At 52.6% G+C, this 11,955-nt stretch overlaps 1 protein-coding gene across 3 annotated transcripts in view; it reads right to left on the bottom strand.

Moving 5' to 3' along the window:
* Window positions 1-11,955, bottom strand: part of TTF2 (transcription termination factor 2) — a 42,719-nt gene that overhangs the window by 15,073 nt on the left and 15,691 nt on the right. For all 3 annotated transcript variants that reach the window (XM_077293589.1, XM_077293587.1, XM_077293588.1), the window contains one exon: window positions 138-243. In XM_077293589.1, the coding sequence (XP_077149704.1) occupies window positions 138-243 (106 nt within the window). The remainder of the gene's footprint in view (window positions 1-137; window positions 244-11,955) is intronic.

The following is an 11,955-nucleotide window of genomic DNA, read 5'->3' as shown; positions in this document are numbered from 1 at the left end:
CATGAAGTGCTCACATGTAACACTGGAGAATGCAGCTCTGGGGGTGACTGGAGGATGAGAAGCGATGTAACAGCAGAATAGTGAGTGCAGCTCTGGGGGTGACTGGAGGATAAGATGTGACTGTGGAGGGTCCTCACCTCCAGGTCCTGGTCCTGGGCCGGGGCGTCCCCTTCCTCCTTCTTGGCAGGGATCTCTTTGGACACCAGGCTGTAGGTGGTGACCACGATGTCGTACTGCGCCAACCTGAGGAGGGGAAGTGACAGACGGTCACAGGGCAGAAGCGCAGCACCAGCGCGGACATGATGGCGCCTCCTTGTGCACAGACGATCCTCCGTGAGATGACAACACTGACGGGCAGAACCAGCAGGGAGGCTCCGCACACGGCGCCATCTCACAGCAGACTCCGACCCCCAACTATGTGCCACCGACCCCCGCAGTGTAAGGCTGTGTGCACACCTTGCAGATTTTTCGCGTTTTTTTCGCTATAAAAATGCTCACATTAAGCATCCCATCATTTAGAATGCATTCTGCAATTTTTGTGCACATGATGCGTTATTTTCCCGTGAAAAAAACACATTGCGGTAAAAAACGCAGCATGGTCATTAATTTTGCGGATTTCCCACTATATTATTGCATTGGGAAATGTCCGGAAAAACCCGCAAAAAAAAAATGCACAAAAAACGCAAGAAAAACGCGAGAAAAGCGCATGCAGATTTCTTGCAGAAAACGTCCTGTTTTGCTCAGGAAATTTCTGCAAGAAATCCTGACGTGTGCACATGGCCTACAAGTGACGGCTCCAACACGAACCTTCTGCCCTTATATCTATCACTGAAGGATCGGGACATTGTGAGGCTTCAGGTACTTAGGAAACAAAAGTGAGAAACGTCGTTCATACACAGTACCGAAGTCTGGGGCTCACTGTTAGTGTTTCTACCTCTCATACATAGTACTGAAGTCTGGGGCTCACTGTTAGCGTTTCTACCTCTCATACATAGTACTGAAGTCTTGGGCTCACTGTTGGCATTTCTACCTCGCATACATAGTACTGAAGTCTGGGGTTCACTGTTAGCGTTTCCACCTCTCATACATAGTACTGGAGTCTGGGGTTCACTGTTAGCGTTTCCACGTCTCATACATAGTACTGGAGTCTGGGGCTAACTGTTGGCGTTTTTACCTCTCATACATAGTACTGAAGTCTGGGGTTCACTGTTGGCGTTTCTACCTCTCATACATAGTACTGAAGTCTGGGGTTCACTGTTAGCGTTTCCACCTCTCATACATAGTACTGGAGTTCACTGTTAGCGTTTCCACCTCTTATACATAGTACTGGAGTCTGGAGTTCACTGTTAGCGTTTCCACCTCTCATACATAGTACTGGAGTCTGGGGCTCACTGTTAGCGTTTTTACCTCTCATACATAGTACTGAAGTCTGGGGTTCACTGTTAGCGTTTCCACGTCTCATACATAGTACTGGAGTCTGGGGCTAACTGTTGGCGTTTTTACCTCTCATACATAGTACTGAAGTCTGGGGTTCACTGTTGGCGTTTCTACCTCTCATACATAGTACTGAAGTCTGGGGTTCACTGTTAGCGTTTCCACCTCTCATACATAGTACTGGAGTTCACTGTTAGCGTTTCCACCTCTTATACATAGTACTGGAGTCTGGAGTTCACTGTTAGCGTTTCCACCTCTCATACATAGTACTGGAGTCTGGGGCTCACTGTTAGCGTTTCTACCTCTCATACATAGTACTGAAGTCTGGGGTTCACTGTTAGAGTTTCCACCTCTCATACATAGTACTGGAGTTCACTGTTAGCGTTTCCACCTCTCATACATAGTACTGGAGTCTGGAGTTCACTGTTAGCGTTTCCACCTCTCCTACATAGTACTGGAGTCTGGGGCTCACTGTTGGCGTTTTTACCTCTCATACATAGTACTGAAGTCTGGGGTTCACTGTTGGCGTTTCTACCTCTCATACATAGTACTGAAGTCTGGGGTTCACTGTTAGCGTTTCCACCTCTCATACATAGTACTGGAGTTCACTGTTAGCGTTTCCACCTCTCATACATAGTACTGAAGTCTGGAGTTCACTGTTAGTGTTTCCACCTCTCATACATAGTACTGGAGTCTGGAGTTCACTGTTAGCGTTTACACCTCTCATACATAGTACTGGAGTCTGGGGCTCACTGTTAGCGTTTTTACCTCTCATACATAGTACTGTGTTTCCTCTTCTTATACATATTTGTGAAGTCTGCAGCTCACTTTCATTCACATTAACACCTAACCCACGTACACATTGAACTCCAAGCCTACTCCCCTTCCACCACGACCTCGCTGTTTCCCACTTATGTTGTATGTAGCCTTCCCCTCTTGTACCCTGCTGTTTCACAACCTTAGGCCCACAGCTGTCTGTCACAGTTCACAGGGAGGATACCTTTATCATCCCCACCACTCACACCAATTTGTCATGAACCGGGGTTGTTTGGTTGCCCCTGGTTCCTTCTGAAGAGGATTTATCTATATCCCACTTCAGGTTTGGAACTTGCAGCTCTCTGGCGCCCTCCTTACCCTCAGGTCAGACACGGTACTGCACCTAGGATAATTAGTCGCCAGAAAGGCTGCCTTACTTTGTACTGGCTAATGGGCACACACTAATGGGCGATATAACTACTCCCAGTCAGGCGGGAACAATAATTATCAACGCCGCCAGTCGCTACAAAGCCTCCCAAACGCACAGGACAAATCCACTGCCACCAGCTCCGATTTCTTAATTATTAATGGATCCGGAGCCAACCCAGATTAGTAGCGTAATTCTCTTCAGAGAACGTGACTGTATGTTATAGAGCAAGGAGAGACAAAGCTAGTAATTTTATATTTTACTCCAAAAAAGGTAGGCAGTGTTTACAGAGGTATAAAAAGATATTATAAAGACGACAAGTATCGTATGTACAGTAAAATTACAAATAAAATGAGTTTAAAGTTGAAAGAACACTTACATTTCGTTCAGATCATTTCATCTCCTGGCTGCCCATGTGCTCAGGGGACACATCTAGATGCATATCACACATCTGTCTAGCAGCTAGACCCCGGACAAAAGACACTGGAAGACTGATGTCCCACTCACTTATTTTCCAGCGTAAAACCCAGGCACCCCCCCTGTGGTGACCTCACTCAAGGCTGAATCCTCCCCTTTCTTAGAGCTGTGACTGACCATTTTTATACATAGCTCGCTGTATGAACCTTGTATACAAACGACACCATGATCAGGATGTGCACCACGTCAGAGGGATTCTTTTAAGTGTAAACACGGTGTAGTTACACGACCCGCTTACAGAGAAACCAGCTCCTTGCACTTGTTGGGTTTAGCTACTAGCGATTTCCGTGAGCTATAGATCTCTCGATGGACATCCGGAATATATAATTCTTATATCTCTAGCCCTGATCGGTGCCAATATATCTAGCGTTACAAGAACAAAAGAATCCCATGCTTGATGTACCAGTTAAAGCCAGTATCGGGTGGGAGGAGGGATGAGGGGTTTTACACAGAGTCTGGCGTTCGCAGCTGAAAGCCATAAACATCTTCAGTGATTGTAGTGAGTGCTGCTGGCGCACTGGCCTCACATTACACTATATAGCAGGGCAAGAGAGTCTGAAAAGCCATGGAACTGTTAGGTATATCCTCCAAACACGGAATATTCACATTATCGTGACACTGTCTCCTGTCACTACATGAACCACTGTTTATATTCTTAGATCGTGTGCCTGAACATCACATATAAGGAGAAGCAGCCGTCCTAGATCCATCAGTAACATCTATGGAACATCTATAATAAGGCAGACGGACGTACAGGGCTAAAAGATGGCGGCACCATGGTACCAGCATCACAGAACGCCCAAGGTCGGGTGTGGCACTGGGTGTGCGGCGTGGTAGCTGGTAACACAGATAATCACGGGCCACCATGTGGTGGATAAGTCCATCCCATAATCTAGGAAATGACATGGCAGAATACACACAATGCCTCATGACGGACTGATCTCCCGGACATTCTGCCGTGTCATTTCCTAACACATGGTGACTATCTGTGTTACCAGCTACTACGCCGTACACCCAGTCACACACCCGACCTTATGCTGGTACCATCGTGCCGCCATCTTTTAGCTCTATATGTCCGTCTGCCTTATTATAGACTAGCTATTGAACCCGTTCTACGCCCGGGTGGCGAGCATTTATATTGGTATATGGTCTCCTTCCTGGTATGTGCTGCTCCCATCCTGCGTCCCCATCCTGTCATGTGCTCCCATCCTGCGCCCCCATCTTGTCATGTGCTGCTCCATCCTGCGCCCCCATCTTGTCATGTGTGCGCCCCCATCCTGTCATGTGCTCCCATCTTGCGCCCCCATCTTGTCATGTGCTCCCATCCTGCGTCCCCATCCTGTCATGTGTGTGCCCCCATTCTGTCATGTGCTGCTCCCATCCTGTGCCCCCATTCTGTTGTAATGTGCTGCTCCCATTCTGCCTGTTCCTGTTTCCATTCTGCCATATGTTGCTCCCATCTTTCTCTCTCCGGCTCTACTGCCCGAGTGCGGCTGTGCTGAGTGCGGGCGGCTGTGCGTGGCTGTGCTGAGTGCGGGCGGCTGTGCGTGGCTGTGCTGAGTGCGGGCGGCTGTGCGTGGCTGTGCTGAGTGCGGGCGGCTGTGCTGAGTGCGGGCGGCTGTGCTGAGTGCGGGCGGCTGTGCTGAGTGCGGGCGGCTGTGCTGAGTGCGGGCGGCTGTGCTGAGTGCGGGCGGCTGTGCTGAGTGCGGGCGGCTGTGCTGAGTGCGGGCGGCTGTGCGTGGCTGTGCTGAGTGCGGGCGGCTGTGCTGAGTGCGGGGCGGCTGTGCTGAGTGCGGGGGGCTGTGCTGAGTGCGGGCGGCTGTGCTGAGTGCGGGGGGCTGTGCTGAGTGCGGGCGGCTGTGCTGAGTGCGGGCGGCTGTGCTGAGTGCGGGCGGCTGTGCTGAGTGCGGGGGGCTGTGCTGAGTGCGGGCGGCTGTGCTGAGTGCGGGGGGCTGTGCTGAGTGCGGGGGGCTGTGCTGAGTGCGGGCGGCTGTGCTGAGTGCGGGCGGCTGTGCTGGGTGCGGGCGGCTGTGCTGAGTGCGGGCGGCTGTGCTGGGTGCGGGCGGCTGTGCTGAGTGCGGGCGGCTGTGCGTGGCTGTGCTGAGTGCGGGCGGCTGTGCTGGGTGCGGGCGGCTGTGCTGAGTGCGGGCGGCTGTGCGTGGCTGTGCTGAGTGCGGGCGGCTGTGCGTGGCTGTGCTGAGTGCGGGGGGCTGTGCTGAGTGCGGGCGGCTGTGCTGAGTGCGGGCGGCTGTGCTGAGTGCGGGCGGCTGTGCTGAGTGCGGGCGGCTGTGCTGAGTGCGGGCGGCTGTGCTGAGTGCGGGGCGGCTGTGCTGAGTGCGGGGGGCTGTGCTGAGTGCGGGCGGCTGTGCGTGGCTGTGCTGAGTGCGGGCGGCTGTGCGTGGCTGTGCTGAGTGCGGGCGGCTGTGCGTGGCTGTGCTGAGTGCGGGGGGCTGTGCTGAGTGCGGGCGGCTGTGCTGAGTGCGGGCGGCTGTGCTGAGTGCGGGCGGCTGTGCTGAGTGCGGGCGGCTGTGCTGAGTGCGGGCGGCTGTGCTGAGTGCGGGGCGGCTGTGCTGAGTGCGGGGGGCTGTGCTGAGTGCGGGCGGCTGTGCGTGGCTGTGCTGAGTGCAGTCGGCTGTACTTACTGCCTGAGTGCGGCGCTGGCTGTAATGGATACAGCACCCCTGCAGCCAGCACAGCGAGGGCTGACTCCGCCCACTCGCGTCACTGGTCACATGCTGGTGGTGACATCATCGAAGGTCCTGGAGCTCCGCTGGGCTCTACATCTACCCTGACTGGAGCTGCAGAGCACAGAGCCCCCAATGGCCGGTATATTAGGGGGATACGCGGGTGTGTGGAGCCCCCATGGCCGGTATATTAGGGGGGGATAAGTAAGTTCGGCTGCGTCACTCTGGTCCAGACTGCGGAGGCTCGGTGCGTTGCGCTTGCGCAGTCTATAAAGGCTTCGGACAGAGTGACGCTCCCACCGTTATATTATAGATGGTCCATAGAGGAGATGTTACTGATGGATCCATGACGGCCGGGTTCTCCTTATATGTCACACTATGGTCGTCCATATTATATCCACATTGTGCTGCTGGATTCATAGTTAACCCCTTACTGACCTCAGACGGGATAGTACGTCCGAGGTCAGGCTCCGGCGGTGAGCCCGCATCAAAGCCGGGACATGTCAGCTGTTTTGTACAGCTGACATGTGCCCGCAATAGCGGCGGGTGAAATCGCGATCTGCCCGCGCCTATTAACTAGTTAAATGCCGCTGTCAAACGCAGACAGCGGCATTTAACTACCGCATCCGGCCGGGCGGCTGGATATGACGTCATCGCCGACCCCCGTCACATGATCGGGGGTCAGCGATGCATCAGAATGGTAACCATAGAGGTCCTTGAGACCTCTATGGTTACTGATCGCCGGTAGGTGTGAGCGCCACCCTGTGGTCGGTACTCACAGCACACCTGATTTTCTACTACATACAGTAGCAGCGAACAGCAGATAGCTGCTATGTAGCAGAGGCGATCGAGTTGTGTGAGCTTCTAGCCTCCCATGGAGGCTATTGAAGCATGGCAAAAGTAAAAAAAAAGTTACAAAAAATGTGAAAAAAATAAAAAAATTATAAAAGTTTAAATCACCCCCCTTTCGCCCCAATCAAAATAAATCAATAAAAAAAAAATCAAACCTACATATATTTGGTATCGCCGCTTTCAGAATCGCCCGATCTATCAATAAAAAAAAGCATTAACCTGATCGCTAAACAGTGTAATGAGAAAAAAATTTGAAACGCCAGAATTACATTTTTTAGTCGCCGCGACATTGCATTAAAATGTAATAACGGGCGATCAAAAGAATGTATCTGCACCAAAATGGTATCATTAAAAACGCCAGCTCGGTACGCAAAAAATAAGCCCTCACCTGACCCCAGATCACAAAAAATGGAGACGCTACGGGTATCGGAAAAAGTTTGGAATTTTTTTTCACCACTTACATAAAAAATAACCTAGCCATGTTAGGTGTCTATCAACTCGTAGTGACCTGGAGAATCATAATGGCAGCTCAGTTTTAGCATTTAGTGAACCTAGCAAAAAAGCCAAACAAAAAACCAGTGTGAGATTGCACTTTTTTTGCAATTTCACCACACTTGGAATTTTTTTCCCGTTTTCTAGTACACGACATGGTAAAACCAATGATGACGTTCAAAAGTACAACTCGTCCCGCAAAAAATAAGCCCTCACATGGCCAAATTGACGGAAAAATAAAAAAAGTTACGGCTCTGGGAAGGAGGGGAGCGAAAAATGAAAACGGAAAATCCCACACTCATGAAGGGGTTAATACAGTGATTTCTGTGACACAATTCTCCACCACGTAGAACGTTCAGCAGAATCCGGCCTCCTGATTAATCTGACAGTTTTATCCCCAATAATCTGGAGCAGCTAACGGAGCTTCTGTAGACGGCCGCACAGTAATTCCACAATCTAGTTTTAGGCTGAAGATCGATTTCACACAGGACAGGATCCTATCTAACTGACAAGTTCACTTTCAGCAGCAGCACCAGCGCATGAGCGACCTCTCTGCACTGTGACACTGAGGAAACAAGATGTCCGCTTTATATATGGACAAGGACATGTGACGTCTGCAGCCAATCACAGAAGACCTTGTGTCACGACCTTGTGGATGGTTTCTGAGCCCTGATTGGCTGCCGGAATCAACACACATAAAGTTATTTAAAAAAAAAAAAAATTACACTCTGCGGCTCCTCTAACCGCTCCACACCCCTCCCATCATCAAACACGTCCTCCCGTCCCCCGCTCATCATACAGCACCACTATCCAGCCAAAGTCATAACAAAGCAAAGGCATTAGTGGAAACAATGACTTACCAAAGTGTGACTGAATTTTACCAACTAAGTAAAAATACAAATCGGAATGTGTGACATTTTCTGAACAAGTTCCCTCATCTCTACTGACTAATGGAAGATCTGTCACATAGCGAGGAGTGCTGCCACCTAGTGTCACCTGCGGGGTAATGCAGCCTCTGTGGTACGTGCTGTGTAGTGCTGCCACCTAGTGTCACCTGCAGGGTAATGCAGCCTCTGGGGTATGTGCCGTGTAGTGCTGCCACCTAGTGTCACCTGCAGGGTAATGCAGCCTCTGTGGTATGTGCTGTGTAGTGCTGCCACCTAGTGTCACCTGCGGGGTAATGCAGCCTCTGTGGTACGTGCTGTGTAGTGCTGCCACCTAGTGTCACCTGCAGGGTAATGCAGCCTCTGGGGTATGTGCCGTGTAGTGCTGCCACCTAGTGTCACCTGCAGGGTACTGCAGCCTCTGTGGTATGTGCTGTGTAGTGCTGCCACCTAGTGTCACCTGCAGGGTACTGCAGCCTCTGTGGTATGTGCTGTGTAGTGCTGCCACCTAGTGTCACCTGCAGGGTAATGCAGCCTCTGTGGTATGTGCTGTGTAGTGCTGCCACCTAGTGTCACCTGCAGGGTACTGCAGCCTCTGTGGTATGTGCTGTGTAGTGCTGCCACCTAGTGTCACCTGCAGGGTAATGCAGCCTCTGTGGTATGTGCCGTGTAGTGCTGCCACCTAGTGTCACCTGCAGGGTAATGCAGCCTCTGTGGTACGTGCTGTGTAGTGCTGCCACCTAGTGTCACCTGCAGGGTAATGCAGCCTGTGTGGTATGTGCCGTGTAGTGCTGCCACCTAGTGTCACCTGCAGGGTAATGCAGCCTCTGTGGTATGTGCTGTGTAGTGCTGCCACCTAGTGTCTCCTGCAGGGTAATGCAGCCTCTGTGGTATGTGCTGTGTAGTGCTGCCACCTAGTGTCACCTGCAGGGTACTGCAGCCTCTGTGGTATGTGCTGTGTAGTGCTGCCACCTAGTGTCACCTGCAGGGTAATGCAGCCTCTGTGGTATGTGCTGTGTAGTGCTGCCACCTAGTGTCACCTGCAGGGTAATGCAGCCTCTGTGGTATGTGCTGTGTAGTGCTGCCACCTAGTGTCACCTGCAGGGTAATGCAGCCTCTGTGGTATGTGCCGTGTAGTGCTGCCACCTAGTGCCACCTGCAGGGTAATGCAGCCTCTGTGGTATGTGCTGTGTAGTGCTGCCACCTAGTGTCACCTGCAGGGTAATGCAGCCTCTGTGGTATGTGCTGTGTAGTGCTGCCACCTAGTGCCACCTGCAGGGTAATGCAGCCTCTGTGGTATGTGCTGTGTAGTGCTGCCACCTAGTGTCACCTGCAGGGTAATGCAGCCTCTGTGGTATGTGCTGTGTAGTGCTGCCACCTAGTGTCACCTGCAGGGTAATGCAGCCTCTGTAGTATGTGCCGTGTAGTGCTGCCACCTAGTGTCACCTGCAGGGTAATGCAGCCTCTGTGGTATGTGCTGTGTAGTGCTGCCACCTAGTGTCACCTGCAGGGTAATGCAGCCTCTGTAGTATGTGCCGTGTAGTGCTGCCACCTAGTGTCACCTGCAGGGTAATGCAGCCTCTGTAGTATGTGCTGTGTAGTGCTGCCACCTAGTGTCTCCTGCAGGGTAATGCAGCCTCTGTGGTATGTGCCTTGTAGTGCTGCCACCTAGTGTCACCTGCAGGGTAATGCAGCCTCTGTGGTATGTGCTGTGTAGTGCTGCCACCTAGTGTCACCTGCAGGGTAATGCAGCCTCTGTGGTATGTGCCTTGTAGTGCTGCCACCTAGTGTCACCTGCAGGGTAATGCAGGCTCTGTGGTATGTGCTGTGTAGTGCTGCCACCTAGTGTCTCCTGCAGGGTAATGCAGCCTCTGTGGTACGTGCTGTGTAGTGCTGCCACCTAGTGTCTCCTGCGGGGTAATGCAGCCTCTGTGGTATGTGCTGTGTAGTGCTGCCACCTAGTGTCTCCTGCAGGGTAATGCAGCCTCTGTGGTATGTGCTGTGTAGTGCTGCCACCTAGTGTCACCTGCAGGGTAATGCAGCCTCTGTGGTATGTGCTGTGTAGTGCTGCCACCTAGTGTCACCTGCAGGGTAATGCAGCCTCTGTGGTATGTGCTGTGTAGTGCTGCCACCTAGGGCCACCTGCAGGGTAATGCAGCCTCTGTGGAATGTGCCTTGTAGTGCTGCCACCTAGTGTCACCTGCGGTAATGCAGCCTCTGTGGTATGTGCCTTGTAGAGCTGCCACCTAGTGTCACCTGCGGTAATGCAGCCTCTGTGGTATGTGCTGTGTAGTGCTGCCACCTAGTGTCACCTGCAGGGTAATGCAGCCTCTGTGGTATGTGCCGTGTAGTGCTGCCACCTAGTGTCACCTGCGGTAATGCAGCCTCTGTGGTATGTGCTGTGTAGTGCTGCCACCTAGTGTCACCTGCAGGGTAATGCAGCCTCTGTGGTATGTGCTGTGTAGTGCTGCCACCTAGTGTCACCTGCGGTAATGCAGCCTCTGTGGTATGTGCTGTGTAGAGCTGCCACCTAGTGTCACCTGCGGTAATGCAGCCTCTGTGGTATGTGCTGTGTAGTGCTGCCACCTAGTGTCACCTGCAGGGTAATGCAGCCTCTGTGGTATGTGCCGTGTAGTGCTGCCACCTAGTGTCACCTGCAGGGTAATGCAGCCTCTGTGGTATGTGCTGTGTAGAGCTGCCACCTAGTGTCACCTGCAGGGTAATGCAGCCTCTGTGGTATGTGCTGTGTAGTGCTGCCACCTAGTGTCTCCTGCAGGGTAATGCAGCCTCTGTGGTATGTGCCGTGTAGTGCTGCCACCTAGTGTCACCTGCAGGGTAATGCAGCCTCTGTGGTATGTGCTGTGTAGTGCTGCCACCTAGTGTCACCTGCAGGGTAATGCAGCCTCTGTGGTATGTGCTGTGTAGTGCTGCCACCTAGTGTCTCCTGCGGGGTAATGCAGCCTCTGTGGTATGTGCTGTGTAGTGCTGCCACCTAGGGCCACCTGCAGGGTAATGCAGCCTCTGTGGAATGTGCCGTGTAGTGCTGCCACCTAGTGTCTCCTGCGGGGTAATGCAGCCTCTGTGGTATGTGCCGTGTAGTGCTGCCACCTAGGGCCACCTGCAGGGTAATGCAGCCTCTGTGGAATGTGCCTTGTAGTGCTGCCACCTAGTGTCACCTGCGGTAATGCAGCCTCTGTGGTATGTGCCTTGTAGAGCTGCCACCTAGTGTCACCTGCGGTAATGCAGCCTCTGTGGTATGTGCTGTGTAGTGCTGCCACCTAGTGTCACCTGCAGGGTAATGCAGCCTCTGTGGTATGTGCTGTGTAGTGCTGCCACCTAGTGTCACCTGCAGGGTAATGCAGCCTCTGTGGTATGTGCTGTGTAGTGCTGCCACCTAGTGTCACCTGCGGTAATGCAGCCTCTGTGGTATGTGCTGTGTAGAGCTGCCACCTAGTGTCACCTGCGGTAATGCAGCCTCTGTGGTATGTGCTGTGTAGTGCTGCCACCTAGTGTCACCTGCAGGGTAATGCAGCCTCTGTGGTATGTGCCGTGTAGTGCTGCCACCTAGTGTCACCTGCAGGGTAATGCAGCCTCTGTGGTATGTGCTGTGTAGTGCTGCCACCTAGTGTCACCTGCAGGGTAATGCAGCCTCTGTAGTATGTGCCGTGTAGTGCTGCCACCTAGTGTCACCTGCGGTAATGCAGCCTCTGTGGTATGTGCTGTGTAGTGCTGCCACCTAGTGTCACCTGCAGGGTAATGCAGCCTCTGTGGTATGTGCCGTGTAGTGCTGCCACCTAGTGTCACCTGCAGGGTAATGCAGCCTCTGTGGTATGTGCTGTGTAGTGCTGCCACCTAGTGTCACCTGCGGGTAATGCAGCCTCTGTGGTATGTGCCTTGTAGAGCTGCCACCTAGTGTCACCTGCGGGTAATGCAGCCTCTGTGGTATGTG

The sequence above is a fragment of the Ranitomeya variabilis genome, chromosome 3, assembly GCF_051348905.1.
Source record: "Ranitomeya variabilis isolate aRanVar5 chromosome 3, aRanVar5.hap1, whole genome shotgun sequence".
Classification (NCBI taxonomy): domain Eukaryota; kingdom Metazoa; phylum Chordata; class Amphibia; order Anura; family Dendrobatidae; genus Ranitomeya; species Ranitomeya variabilis.
This window is presented reverse-complemented; position numbering and strand designations above follow the sequence as displayed.